We start from the raw sequence: 14,167 nt of genomic DNA, 5'->3' as shown, positions 1-14,167 counted from the left end.
AGGAGAAAATGAACCCTGGAAATTGAAGCTATTAACGCCATACAATAGATCATCATCTGACTTGGCACCCAAAAAAGGTTTTCCTTTTGAGAAGCATTCCCATTCTAAATGCATTATCCAGTTATGTACAGGTACTCTCTGTAAGTGTATATGCACTAATATTAAATTTACATTGCATAATTGATTGATAGGTCGTTGACTTGTTGTAATGTAATCCCATAACCAAAGAGAGTACACACACCAGATTAAAACCTGCCAGTCTACTGACTAGTTAATCTGGTATCTTAATGTTTAGTTTTTTTTTAAGAAATAAAAGTCTGTCACAATATTTGGTTACGTTTGTTTCATAGTTGTCAATGAACATTGCTGAATACGATTAGCCCAGTTGCTTTAAATTTATATGCATGCAGCCAAGTGGATATTGTTTGCAAAAAACACAATTTTGTCTGTCTGTCAACAGTTTTGTTTGACTTTCTGTGATTATCATTAAGTGAATTGGGATGTGCCTGTATCCTGTGCTTATGAAACCTTCTGTGGTCTTGATTTAATCAAAATGTGATGTCATTCTTAATGTCTTTCAGTCAGTAGAGAACTGTGTGTGCATCCTGCGAAATCTATCCTATCATGTTCACAAAGAAATACCAGGGGCAGAGCGATTTCAAGAGCCCTTCTCCAATCATGTGCCAAAGTCAGGAGGGCATCAGAAGAAAAAGAATGAGGCCGACTGTTTTGGAGGGAAGCGAACCAAAGGTGGATATAGAATGATAAGTGAATGACTTAATTTACTTATTATTTTTCTACAATAGCATCTTATCTGTTAAACAACGATCGATATAATCCACATGCTTTAGTTGTGTGCCAGTCTGGCCAATTCAATGTAGCTCTGAGCCTGATAAACGTGACAACAATGCATGCTTATGCAACAACAGTCATCAACATTATATTCTGTGACATGCCAAGAATAGCCGTGAGCTTGTATTGGTTATTTTCTGTGCGCAACACCTCCGTATGAGGAAGCATACTGTAAATCAGGCAAATAAATGTGTTTATCCACGAGGAGCTATATTTTAGATCTACAGTACTTTTGTGGGCTGCTGCAACACAATCTAACCTTGAACTCTGGTCTCTCTTTTGTTTGTGCCTTCACTATTCAACAGAGGATTGGTTCAGTCAAGGTCAGTCTGCTTTAATTGGTTCCAAATACAGTTGTCTTCACAGTTTGTATATTTGTTGGCATTGTATTGAATATACAGAGACATACAGTATTCAGGTATATTCATGTACTATTGTGAACATTGGTGTGTGTGTGTGTGTGTGTGTGTGTGTGTGTGTGTGTGTGTGTGTGTGTGTGTGTGTGTGTGTGTGTGTGTGCGCGCGCATGTGCATGCATGTGTGTCTGTGCATGTGACATGTGTGCACATGCTTCTGCTTGTGACTTGTGACTGTACAGGTTGGAAAAATGGATTTATGGACAGAAAATATGGTACATTGGATTTACCAAAGCGTACAGAACCAATGAAAGGTAATGAATAGTTCATTTGACTTAAAATAATCTTGAACCCAAATTTTCATGTGCTGTGCACAGCCTTTTCCAAAGGGGGTTATATTTGAAAATATGACCATCTTTTAAAGTCTGACAGCCATTCAGCCCGATTACTGTAATTGCTGTACCAGAGCACCACCATGTGGCTCTCTTTTACAGCCGATGGCAAACAGCACGACAGTGTTATTACATTTTGCATAGCACATGTTGCAATGAAAATGGCAAAAACAGCAGTCAGTACATAGCGTTGTTGTCGGGAGCAAGCCACCTAACTCCATTTTTGAGGTTTTAGATTTTTTGTTTTGCATACATTGTGTGTTGTTTCAAAAATATGAAACCAATGAAAAGTAGTAGAGCTTGGGACAAAAACTCTTACTCCATTGGACCCTCAAACCCTCTGCTAAATCAGCTAACTCCACCACCTCTCCCCCTCTCATGCAAGTAATTGACAATATATAAAGTCAAAACACCAACTTTGATGAAGGTGCATTGCTTTGTTTTCAGGTTTCCTTCATTTCCTGAAAAATATATATTTTTCATTTCCTGAAAAATTTACATTTTGAAGTTAAGTGGTTTCTTCCCGACAGCAGAGATATATTCATTGAGGATGAGGAGTGTTGCATTATTGAAAGCGATTGGCCCAGTGTGTCAACAACTAATAATAAGGAAAGTGGTACAACAATGTGTGAAGGTGAGTTGCAGTGGACTAGACAAGCAGTTGAATTATGCTGTCAGAACAAAGCAGAGGCATTCCTTTCTCCTTCAACTTAGCCTCTGAACTTGACATAGCTATCTTGGGTACGGCCAAAAACAATACAATTATGAATAGGCATTAGGCTAACAAAGTGCAAAACGGAGGAATACAAGGATGGAAAATGTGTGGCTATAAATGAAAAAGGGTAAAGACAGGTACAGTAGAATGATTGATTCAGTCTAATGTGAGCAAGTGTGGGAACAGGTCAGGTGAACAGGCTCATGGGAACTGGAGTTCTGGCCTATCTTTTCCACTGTACTGTAGGTCATTGTATTTGACCCTTTAGCAGTGAAATATATTCAGCTAAGCACCAACCTCTGGTGGACAGATTTGCAGACAGAAAGACATACAGTATACAAACAGACTCATTATCTCTGCCAGAGCAAAGGCCAGGCGGAGATTATGTTTTTGCCCCTCTCCGTTTGTGAGTGTGTGAATGTGTGTGTGAGTCTGCATGGAACTAATCTTGCAAACCTCTTGACCGATCAGCAAACCTTTTGTGCACGTTGCCAGTAAACCAATACGGGAATATCTTTCGAATCCGTGAATGACAAATATGTTATTTCATATTTTTGTGCTGTCCCTCTGGAGTACTCAGGACAGACATGCGTGCACAAATCGACCAACACAATGAGATTAACTATGATACACAAATCGACCAACAGAATGCGATAAACTCTGATGCACAAACCGACCAACAGAATGCGATAAACTAGGGATGCATGCATGCGTTCCTGCACCCGCCACACACAAATACATTGCGATACCATGCGGCCCACAGCATAAATACACCAGACCCATACAGTATATGTTGGGTAAAGTACAGCAATGTGAAAACAATGTGTAGAAACTAGATGTATGAGCTGTTGTGACAGGAAAAGGAGTAGGACATCCAAAGGAATACAACCACTATTCTGACTGTCAATCATCTGTTGTTTATATACTGTATATTTTCCAACGGCAAAAGCTGTTTCGGTTTGCATTTCTATACTATGCTTGATTCCAAAGTTACCAGTTCTGGTTACACATTTGTAATAATATTATCCCATGCCAATAAAGCCCCATCACATTGGATTTCAGAGCCTACTGAAAGAGAATTCCCCCCCCACCACCCCCCCCCACACACACACCCCAGCCCTGGTACACTACTAGATGCTGCCAATTCCAACAAGAAATACAAGTGGAGACCTTTTTAGTTATTAATAATGAAACAGAAAACCCTTCAGACTAGCAAATTGTGGCATACTGTATGCCGGGTGCAAACCGTGCATGTATACAAGATACAAGCAGTTAGTGGCAGAGTAACTACGTTCCGTTTTTGTGACAAATGCTTGACGCAATTGAAGGCGATATGGAAAGCTCCTTATCCCTAGGAGAAGCATCTCTCTCTCTCTCTCTCTCTCAAAAAAAAAAAGACTGCTTATATTAGAGATGCTTTAATATCTGGCTATCCGGCCAGGTGTTAATCCGAATCCTGTATGTCTGCTGGGTCACGGTTGTTGTGCCAGTGCCAGGCTGAGTGAGAGGGACCTCACCACCAAAATGTGGAACGCCCTACCAACAGTCATTAAGACATGTGAATCCCTTGACTCCTTCAAAACCGCTCTCAAAGGGCACCTACGGACGGCTGCAATTCGAAACTGGCCCCCGTAAAATCTGAATCCCCCCCACCCCTTTTCCCTGTTGCTGTTTATTTTCCCTTTTTACCTCCATTATGATGAATTCCTGTTCTGCTCTTTGACTATATTGAAGTGTCTATTTGTACGTCTCTAAATGTTTTGATGAATTGAACATGGTGGACCCTGTTGTAAACAAGTGTAATGCTTAATTGGTTCGTCCACTCACAGTTAACAGTCTTTGTATTGAGTTTGTGCTCAAGTATTCTGCACGATGGGATAGCTATCGCTGGTTGTTAGACCAGCCGAGGATAGACTACATCCGGGACGATTAATCAGTCAGCCAGCAATCTGAGTCTATTAGGCTTGCCTGCTGATCCAGCCAAAAACATAATATAATTTGCAGTGCATCCATCAAGTATAACAGGCAGAACAGTGTTGATCTGGGGGTAGCCTGCATATCTTATGGGCCACTGTGTGCATACTGCTGGCTAATTCTCAATCTGGTGTGGGTCGGGAGTATTCTGTGTCTAACAATAAGTTAGGATGACTTTAGTTTATCTCATGCCCTCTCTCCCTCTCCACACACACACACACACACACACACACACACACACACTTTGTCTTTAAAGGACTGGAGCTACTGTACCAACCAGAGGTGGTGAGGCTGTACCTTTCTCTCCTCACTCGCAGTCAGAACCACAACACCCTGGAAGCAGCTGCTGGGGCTCTGCAGAACCTCGCTGCAGGACACTGGGCTGTGAGTGAGATGTAACAGATGCTACAGTGCTGCGTGCGTGCGTGCGTGCTTACTAAGGTTGTGTGCGTGTGCTTGTTTGATATTTTACTTGAAAATAAAATATCAGATCTACAAGATCACAACAGGGCGCAGCGAAGTGTGTTGTGAGCTTGTAGATCGGCTATTTTGTCTGCAAAGACATTTGGTGTAGAGTGGGAAACACTACTGTAGAGCCCTGTGGGACGCTGGTCAACTAAGTATGGTTTCGTGTCATACTCTGTTGTAGAACACCTTCATCATATACGAGCATAAATTAACTTTTTCTTTGTTTCGGCTCATAGTGGTCCAGCTTTATACGCGCAACAGTAAGAAAAGAGAAAGGTCTTCCTGTCTTGGTGGAGTTGCTACGTTCCGATGCTGACAAGGTGGTGCGGGCTGTGGCTATTGCACTTCGCAACTTGGCCATAGATCGACGAAATAAAGACTTAATAGGTGGGGGTGTAGCTTTTGACTAACAACCACACACATGTAAGCACATGCACGCACAAAATACATTATAATGTTGTTTTTCTCTCATTATAGGGAGCTATGCTATGAGGGACCTGGTCAATAACCTGCCATGTGGCCAGCAACACCCAGCAAAGAATCTCGAGTCAGATACAGTGGTGTCTATTTTGAACACAATCCATGAGATAATTTCCGATAGCCCAGAGAACGCACGGGCTCTCATACAGGGCCACACTGTTCAGAAATTGGTAGCCATCAACAAGACAAGGTTTGTGTCTTCCAACTAACAGATTCAAAAACAAAAATGTTAAAGGTGAACAAAATTATGGAACCAATTTGTCAACAGCTGAATTTATACAGATGAACTGAAACGATTCTGATGATTATCTTAAATAATATCAGGTGATTATGTAATAATTGTGACAGGCCTGCGGCCTAGTAACACGTAGTATGAGCTCTACGCATTGTGCTCTTTTGTGGACATTATGTTTGGGGTCCTTGATCAAAGGCTCAAAGGAGCACCAACCGCCCCTGGATACGATGTGAGGGGGAATAGGCGGGAAGGCGGGATACATGCGTTGCATTAGTCCATGCAGTTTAGATTTCCTCAGAAGCGCCATAGTGGCCAAACATGGCATTGTTCACCTCTAATTGATCATTGGAGAGGAGACATTCATTAACACAGACTTCATTAATTCAAGAGGATTCAAATGTATTATTAGTATTGTTTTTATATGATGCATGTTTTTCCAGCCAATCTGTGCGTGAGACCAAGGCAGCATCCCATGTGCTTCAGACAATATGGGCCTACAAGGACTTGAGGGGTAGTCTTTGCAAGGCAGGTTGGAACAAGAGCCACTTCAAGGTAAGTTCCCCAGTCTATTCCCCTTGCTGTTAATTAGTCTAACTCATTTGGGGTTCAAGGACCCCCAAATAAATGTACACAGCCAATGTATTTAGCCGCGGACCGCTATTTGGAAGAAAAAAATTGCCAGGGAGAGATTTTTGTTGTTAAAATGTTTTTAAAAATATTCAAAGATTTTATTCCAAGATTTCTTTTTTTAAGCTCGTATATCAGCTATTCTCAATACATCTATCTATGAATGCCCCAAGTCTCTGTGTGTGTGGATGTACATACTGTACGTACGTACTTGTGTAGATAACTCGAAAACCGTTCGCCCCACCGACTTCAAATTCGACACATGCGTTCCACACCACCACAGGGAGTGCAGTGCCTGGTGTCGAGTCCGTCGGATAGCCTATTGTCCAGAACCAGCACAAAAGTTGCCTTTGCCCGGGCTCTGGACCTGATCACCCCTATATATATCTCCATATATGGAGCTGGCCTGTTCTGACATCACAAGTTAACACTTCATAATTGGGCATGCCTGACACAGAACTCTATAATAAAGGGACACAGAGAGACAGATACATAAATCTCCATATATGGGCATAAAAGGGACACAGGCAGATGAGTGGAACGGATACTCTGATGTGAAATGTGAAAAGGGTGCCATTTCTTCTTACGCCTTGGATGGCAATTGGATGATTTGAGGCATTTTGTTCCAAAAATGTGTCTTGCAAAAATCCACCCGTTGGTGACGCTATAACAGGCCAATGTGAAAAGGGTGGGATATATTCCTCAGCCTAGTAGGAAGGAACGTCTGTGAAAGATTGCACGTAAATTGCACACTGCGTTCATGATTTGAGGCTTTTTGTTCAAAACGGGCCAATCCTGTAAACTTTGAAAGCCAATGTTAGACAATCAGTATAGAATATGAAAATCGGACAGAGCTGTCTTGAGCACATGACTATAGATACTGTGTAACGATTTGCAGGATTTTTGGACAAAATATGGAGTAGTAATACCAGTAAGACGCGCAAACGCGGGAAGCGAACGCAGCTGCAGATCATGTCTGGCCGTCTGTCTGTGTGTCTGTCCCGCTGTTACTGTATATGTGGACCTGGCCCCTTTTGTGCCCATATATGGAGCTGAGTGATTTGTTTGCGATTGATGCAACACACTCCATATTTGGACATGCACTCCATATTTGGACGTATAGCGGGACAGACAGACAGACACACACACACACACACACAGACAGACTGACATGATCTGCTAGGTCTCATAGTAAGTGCTCACTGCATTCGCAATCAAAACATGTGTTCTACAAAAGTCGGCCTCCTGGTGGCGCTATAACAGGCCGTTCTGGAAAATTTGGGGCAGAGGTTCATCGTTGGCATCTAGGGAGTGTGTATGCAAAGTTTGGCAGACAGACAGACAGACAGACAGACAGACAGACAGACACGGGGTGGGGACCCCTGGAATCCCCTCAATGACTCCTGGGGGTCCCCAGAACCCACTTTGAGAACCGCAAACACAAAAGCATAATGTTAAAGTTGTTATGATGTAACCCTGCAGCCAACTACAGGAGCATCTAAAAAATCAAAGAGTGGAAAACAAGGCAATGATGACATCACCCTGCCTCTCATGGAGAAAAACCAAGGTAAGCTAATTAGTTGAAACATTCATCATGTTGTTAAAAAGTAGTGGACTCAATTGAGTCTTGAATCACAGAGCAACTATAAACCAGTGTTGTTGTGGATGTACATAAGGTTAATATACTGCCACACAAACCACCAGGACTTATATTTTTAGTATGATATTAAACGAGTGTCACAATCCGGCCCGTGGGGCCATGACAAATGGAGGATGCAGGCAGTGTAACACTTTTAACAATATAATGTATTAACAAAAGGTATAATAATAATAATAATTATTCTTACAAACAAAGGAATGTGGGATGTGTAAGTCAGTAATATCAGTAGTGTCAGTGTGGATGTGTGATCAATGTAGTGTGGGGGGTGTTGTATGGTGTGTAAATCAAGAAAGGGAGGGAAACAAACAGAAGGGTGCCGTCATCTGGAGAGGGACAATAGGAATGGCTGCCACCAACTCTTTCATAGGGCTCCAGGGAGCAGTGATCAGATTGGGGAAGATGGGAACCTTGGCCGACGCCTACACATAGATCTGTGGGGGGAAACACATGGGGTGCGTTCGGAAATGCGCACTCGCCTATTAGCTTGCATTGCACCGTGTGCTCAGTGCGCCATTTCCAAACGCGCCCATAGATAGGAGAGTACCGGTACACTGAAGGGAGGCCCTGCAGGCCAGGCCAAAGGGGATGTGACACAAGAGTTGCAATCTATTATCACATTTATTTATTCAGATCATTTTAGAATGACGTGCGTGTTAATTATTGGGCTCTATCTTGCACCACCCCTTATCCCTAAACTTATTTGCCATTTTTTACCATTTTGAAAAATACTTTAAAATCGACACCGTGAGCTTGTAGATCGGCTATTTTTTAAGTATTTTCAAAATAGAAAAAAATTACACTTGTGTGTGAGTGAGAGGCGCTCTTGCGGCTCTTAATATCACCATACAGTACATCATCAAATGCTCAGTGTTTGCTCCGTGGTACAAACACACAAAGCTGTGCATAGGAGGAAAGGCAAATAAGTTTAGGAATAAGGGGTAAAGGGTGGCGCAAGATATAGCCTTTATAGTCACCATGTAGAGATACAGTAAGGGGAAATAAACTCAAGTGTCAAGGTTAGTAGACAGACATGCCCTCCGTGTATGAGTGCATCCCAGACGAAACCATACTTCCACAAGGAATCATACTCCCACATGGAACAATCCAAGTGAATCATCCAGCCGTGGTCTGTGCCTCTGCACAGAGTTTTGTTTCATATCCACCCCTTTTTTGGAAAAAATAAAACGGTATGAATGATGTATGAACTTTGGGGTGAGCATGACAGTGCTCTATTTGCAGAAAAAAAAACTTGTTGCATTACCCTTTAGCTCTCTTGGATTTCACTTTGAATGAGTAGCTGCCACAAAGTTTGGCATTTGTGGTTCAGCATGAATTTTGTATCAGGTTGAGATATTCATCTCCAAAGAAAAACAAAGAAAGGTGTTCTCAGCAGAGCACAAATCTCTGCCCTCTCTCTCCAACTTTCTGTCTGTCTGGACTCTGGGGCATGTGATGACATGTGTTGGGCATGGGTCAATGGGTCATGATGGGGAAAGGAATGGGGGTAATGGATATAACCAGTAAGATGCACAAACGCGGGAAGCGAACGCATAACCATATAAGGAGTCCCCAAAGCAGCTATACGTCCAAATATGGAGTGTGTTGCATCACAAATCACTCAGCTCCATATATGGGCACAAAGGGGGGACACACGCACGCACGCACGCACGCACGCGGGAAGCGAACGCATAACCATACCAGTAAGACGCGCAAACGCGGGAAGCGAACGCAGCTCGTACATATTTGGGTTCTTTTAAGATTTATTTTTAAGTTATTTTTTTAAGTCTCATGTCACCATGACTCAGCCATAACCATATAAGGAGTCCCCAAAGCAGCTATACGTCCAAATATGGAGTGTGTTGCATCAATCACAAACAAATCACTCAGCTCAATATATGGGCACAAAGGGGGGACACACGCACGCACAGACATGATCTGCTAGGTCTCATGTAAGTGCTCACTGCGTTCGCAATAAGGAGTCCCCAAAGCAGCTATACGTCCAAATATGGAGTGTGTTGCATCACAAATCACTCAGCTCCATATATGGGCACAAAGGGGGGACACACGCACAGACGCACGGACAGACATGATCAAGACAGACAGACATGATAAAGGACTGATATTACATCATTACGATGCAACCAGAGTAGACAGGCTATGGAGACAAATCTGTTGACCGTAAAGAGATATACTCAGTATAGAGGTATACTGTGGCATGTTGTCATCATCGCTCACTACTGTAGGACAACTATGGTGTTACAATGCTATAACCTAATGCATTGCAATAATGTGGGCACGTCTCTCCCAGCTCCAAGATCGCTCGTGTAATTCTGAATAGATTTATAGTGTAGGGTGTAGGGTTTTTACAGTTCTACACTTGCTTTGCGAGAGGAAATGTAATTGACATTCCGGCTGCAGAAGTTGACAGTCATGTGTACATTATACTGGAAAATAATCTGACTGTGATTACACACTTATATTTTCTAATTTCCCAGATGGCTACTCCACCTTAGAACAGAGTGGGGATGGAAAAGGACACTTGATGGAGAGAGAACCTATCCAGGTAATCAATTGGTTAAATATTTATTTAAAAAAACAGATTATCCACTTTCATCCTGGGATCACTGTTTTCGCATGTCATAGGCAGAAACGTAAAAATAGCAAGAATGGCAAATCTACAAGCTCACAACACAAGGCAATGCGATGTGTTTATGTGCTTGTAGATCTGCTGTTTTCACTACTTTCGATGTACACTGTCATACGATGAAGTATAAAATGGGACACTGATTTATAAATAAATAAAAAGATGACATCAAAAGACGTAAGTTTTCTGCCTGACAGCGACCAAATAGAACTTTCCTGGAACGCTTCCCTGTTTTTGTGTGTTATTTCTCCAGGCTATCCCTGAGAGAAAGCTCTTCATCAGAGCTGGGAGGCCTGCAGTGGGCTTGGTGGAAAGCAAACCTCCACCACTTGACTCCTGGGTCTAACGTTGACGGCAGGGTCAGGCAAGATCACATCCACATTCCATCGTTGGTGTATGAATTTTAGGCATTTCACCACTCTTGCACACAGATGAGAGGAAATGTTTTTTGGCTCAAATTGCTCTGTTTTGTTTGCAGGAAATATTGCTGTCGAACATGAATGTGAAGATTATCTGGGGGTAATTTGAATAGATATTAACCAAGATGATGATATTCTTCTGATAATCATAATGAATCACGTAGGACTGTAACTGGCCCTCTCTTCATCTTAAATATATTAAAGTAGTATACAGTATAACTGAAAACAATGTAATGTATGTACATTTTTTAGCCCTACATAAGAATGAGTGGATTTATATAATACATACTTTCTTAAACTATGAGTTTGTGTCCTTGTGATGAATGCTGACCTAAGTCTTGTAGACCTAAGAAATGTAAGAATGACTGACACAATGGAATCAAAGATATAAAAAAATCATCCTCCAATGGAGATGTAGGCGTATAGCCTACTCGTCATACACATCAAGGCTAATTGGAATGGACACATTTCTTGACAATTTACCTTATTAGATTGCAATGTTTTCTTTCAGCAGGTGCTTGGTTTTGTTTTCTGAACAAATTGACGCAAATGGCATTGTAAATGTGTAATAAAAGATTGTTATTATTCTAAATGAAGGTATTTATATTGTAATATTTATTGTAATACTCATGTTATTTATTAACAGTTGTGAATGTTATCACCTGGTAAGCAAAAAGCAGTGAATTAGCTAACATCGTTAGGCTATGCTATATTCAGTAGTGCAATTTTGCTTTGCAGTGGTCCTCTTTTTGCATTGCGATATTGAATGGAAATAAATTAAATCCATAGTTTCTAATTCTTGTTTTGTTTTATCTTTCATCACACACACACACACACACACACACACACACACACACACACACACACACACACACACACACACACACACACACGATAACTCAGTAGCTGGTGATATGTACTTGGTTCATTATGTAAACAAAATATATGTACTGTCCATTTCAAGACAAGCTGTACTAGATATTAAGACTACTCTGACCTCTTGTGGAGGTCCCATGTTATGAGTCAACATATTGACAATGACGGTTGACCACTATAAATGTGCAGAGTATAGACATGTAATATTACAATGTATTACAAATACAATGCATTTAAGTAATCAAATCAAGATTGTTTTTCTTATTTCTTGGCCCCTTAGTTATGTGTAAAAACTAAATTCCTTGTATTCAGTAGGGAATTTAGAAATTAAGAGTAGTTATTTTCACTTGTGGCATGTCACAGAAATCCATCAAAGGAGCTTATCAAGAAGACAGAAGATGAGGAGAAGTTGTGGGTATCCATAGCGCACTGTAAGTCTCTGGAAAAGAGAGAGAGGTGGGCCGAGCAGGGCCTAAGTGAGATCTCCCAACATGTCAGCACAGCACATTGGACAACACAGCCCTGCCCTCTGCACCCAATCACAAGATCAACAAGGACAAAGCTGTTTTCTCTCTGCCCCCAATGCCAACCTGTTGTCCCTCAAGGAAAGAATCTACCCTGGATAGGGTGGAACGATTTGCATGTGTCCTCTTCTGAGGATCCAACTGTATCTCCATACTTGATACTCAATCTTTGGATCCCGTCCTTGGGCTTAACCATGACTGCTTCAGTTTTCTCCAGACTTGGGCATATCTGCACTCTGAGTGTCCTACTTCTGTTGTCGACTGATCAGAATCAGAGCAGTCCCATCATGTCTACTGAGAGCCATCACAGGGCATCTTCTGTCAGTGATGGTGCTCTTGACAACACTCTGTTGGGACAGAATGATGCCTTGGATACACAGGACCTCTTGAGACAGTTTCTGTCCACACTAAATCCCACAGAACAATGGCCCCAACCTGGGAGCCACTCTGACCGCAAGGAACCACCGGAGTACATGCTGGAACTTTACAACCGTTTTGCCCATGACCGCACTGTCGTGCCCTCTGCCAACATTGTACGCAGTTTCAAGAATGAAGGTACAAACCCATTTTTTTGTCTGAATGTATAATTTGATTTGTAAAGGAAGTTTGTCATTGTTGGAAATGATATGTGACATCAGAAATAAGCTGTCAATAACTTGTAATTGTTTCAAGGGAACAGTTCACTGACATTTTATGGAGAAAGACATTTAATTGGAAATGGGCAATGTCTTGTATTTCTACTGCATACAAGTTGCAAGTTTTACAAAACTGCACTTTAATCAATTGTAAAGACATTAAGTTTGATCATTCTTTGTACTGATAATTGCAAATGTGTACCTTCAAGAAGTCAAATTGATGAAAATATTGGGCTCATCCTTTCCCCAAACAAATATAAAAATCCAACTGAGACACCCTTATTGATATTTTAATTTCAGATTCCTCCCCCTACAGTATGACAGTCAGGGGGGTGAGGATACACCCCTTGCTATTCAACATCTCCATCCCCCACCACGAACACATAGCAATAGCTGAGCTCCGCCTTTACACTACACTCAAGAAGACCCAAAGACCATATGCTGGCCTTGACTGCAAGGTTACCATCTACAAAATACATGAGGATATTCTCTGGACAAATGAGGTGGGGACAGCAAGAAGGAGAAGAACGGATAAGGAAGAGGTGGTGGAGATGAAGGACTTGGAGGAACTGGTGACAAAGCACATCCGTGTCAGAGATAACAGCTGGATCTCATTTGACCTGACTCATGTGATCAAACTCTGGCAAAGATCAGGCTGTACAGCATACAGATTGGAGGTTCACATTGCTAACTGTGGGTCAGAAGAGGATGGGATCCCATTACAGATTATAGAACGACAGTTGGTTCACGTTGATATTTACAGACTCTTGGAGGGGAAACACAATGCAGTGATGATTGTATTCTCAGATGATCAGAGTAGAGATAGAGACCATGACGAGGATGAGCGAGAACTCGACCAGATGATTGGACATGAGAATGACCTTCCTGATAATCTAGAGCAGAACCAACAGGAGATGGACAAACAGTCTCTCACACAAATGCAATCCAACCTTATCTTTGACACACCTCCCCGCATCCGTCGCAATGTTAAGAGTGAGCCATGCAAGAGGACCCCACTCTGGGTGGATTTTAAAGATATTGGCTGGGATTCATGGATCATGCAGCCTCTGGGTTATGACGCTTATGAGTGCAATGGTGTGTGCAACCCTCCTATGACTTCAGAGGTCTCACCTACCAAACATGCCATAGTTCAGACTTTGCTGAGTGTTAGAAGTCCCAAGAGAGCTTCGCGTGCCTGCTGTGTCCCCACTAAACTGGAGCCCATCTCACTCCTTTATCGTGACAATGGAGTGGTCACTTTCAACCATAAGTACGAGGGTATGGTGGTAGTAGAATGTGGCTGTCGATAG

The 14,167-nt window shown here is 42.0% G+C and overlaps 2 protein-coding genes across 2 annotated transcripts in view; both read left to right on the top strand.

The window, feature by feature from the left end:
* The window catches only part of LOC308309688 (splicing regulator ARVCF-like), a 25,359-nt gene extending 14,368 nt beyond the window's left edge, over positions 1–10,991 (top strand). Inside the window, exons 7-16 of the mRNA XM_080755601.1 lie at positions 582–750; positions 1,158–1,175; positions 1,451–1,522; positions 4,546–4,673; positions 4,994–5,144; positions 5,235–5,427; positions 5,913–6,024; positions 7,582–7,666; positions 10,255–10,322; positions 10,657–10,991. Of these exons, the coding sequence (XP_080611727.1) occupies positions 582–750; positions 1,158–1,175; positions 1,451–1,522; positions 4,546–4,673; positions 4,994–5,144; positions 5,235–5,427; positions 5,913–6,024; positions 7,582–7,666; positions 10,255–10,322; positions 10,657–10,749 (1,089 nt within the window). The 3' untranslated portion in view covers positions 10,750–10,991. The remainder of the gene's footprint in view (positions 1–581; positions 751–1,157; positions 1,176–1,450; positions 1,523–4,545; positions 4,674–4,993; positions 5,145–5,234; positions 5,428–5,912; positions 6,025–7,581; positions 7,667–10,254; positions 10,323–10,656) is intronic.
* LOC308309687 (bone morphogenetic protein 10-like) lies at positions 10,900–14,167 on the top strand (the record flags this gene model as incomplete). Its single annotated transcript, XM_080755600.1, has 4 exons — positions 10,900–10,922; positions 12,062–12,174; positions 12,430–12,777; positions 13,158–14,167. The coding sequence occupies 4 exons, from the start codon at positions 10,900–10,902 to the stop codon at positions 14,165–14,167; spliced, it is 1,494 nt and encodes a 497-aa protein (XP_080611726.1).

This window comes from Protomyctophum bolini, assembly GCF_963924005.1.
Source record: "Protomyctophum bolini genome assembly, chromosome: 22".
Taxonomy (NCBI): Eukaryota; Metazoa; Chordata; class Actinopteri; order Myctophiformes; family Myctophidae; genus Protomyctophum; species Protomyctophum bolini.
This window is presented reverse-complemented; position numbering and strand designations above follow the sequence as displayed.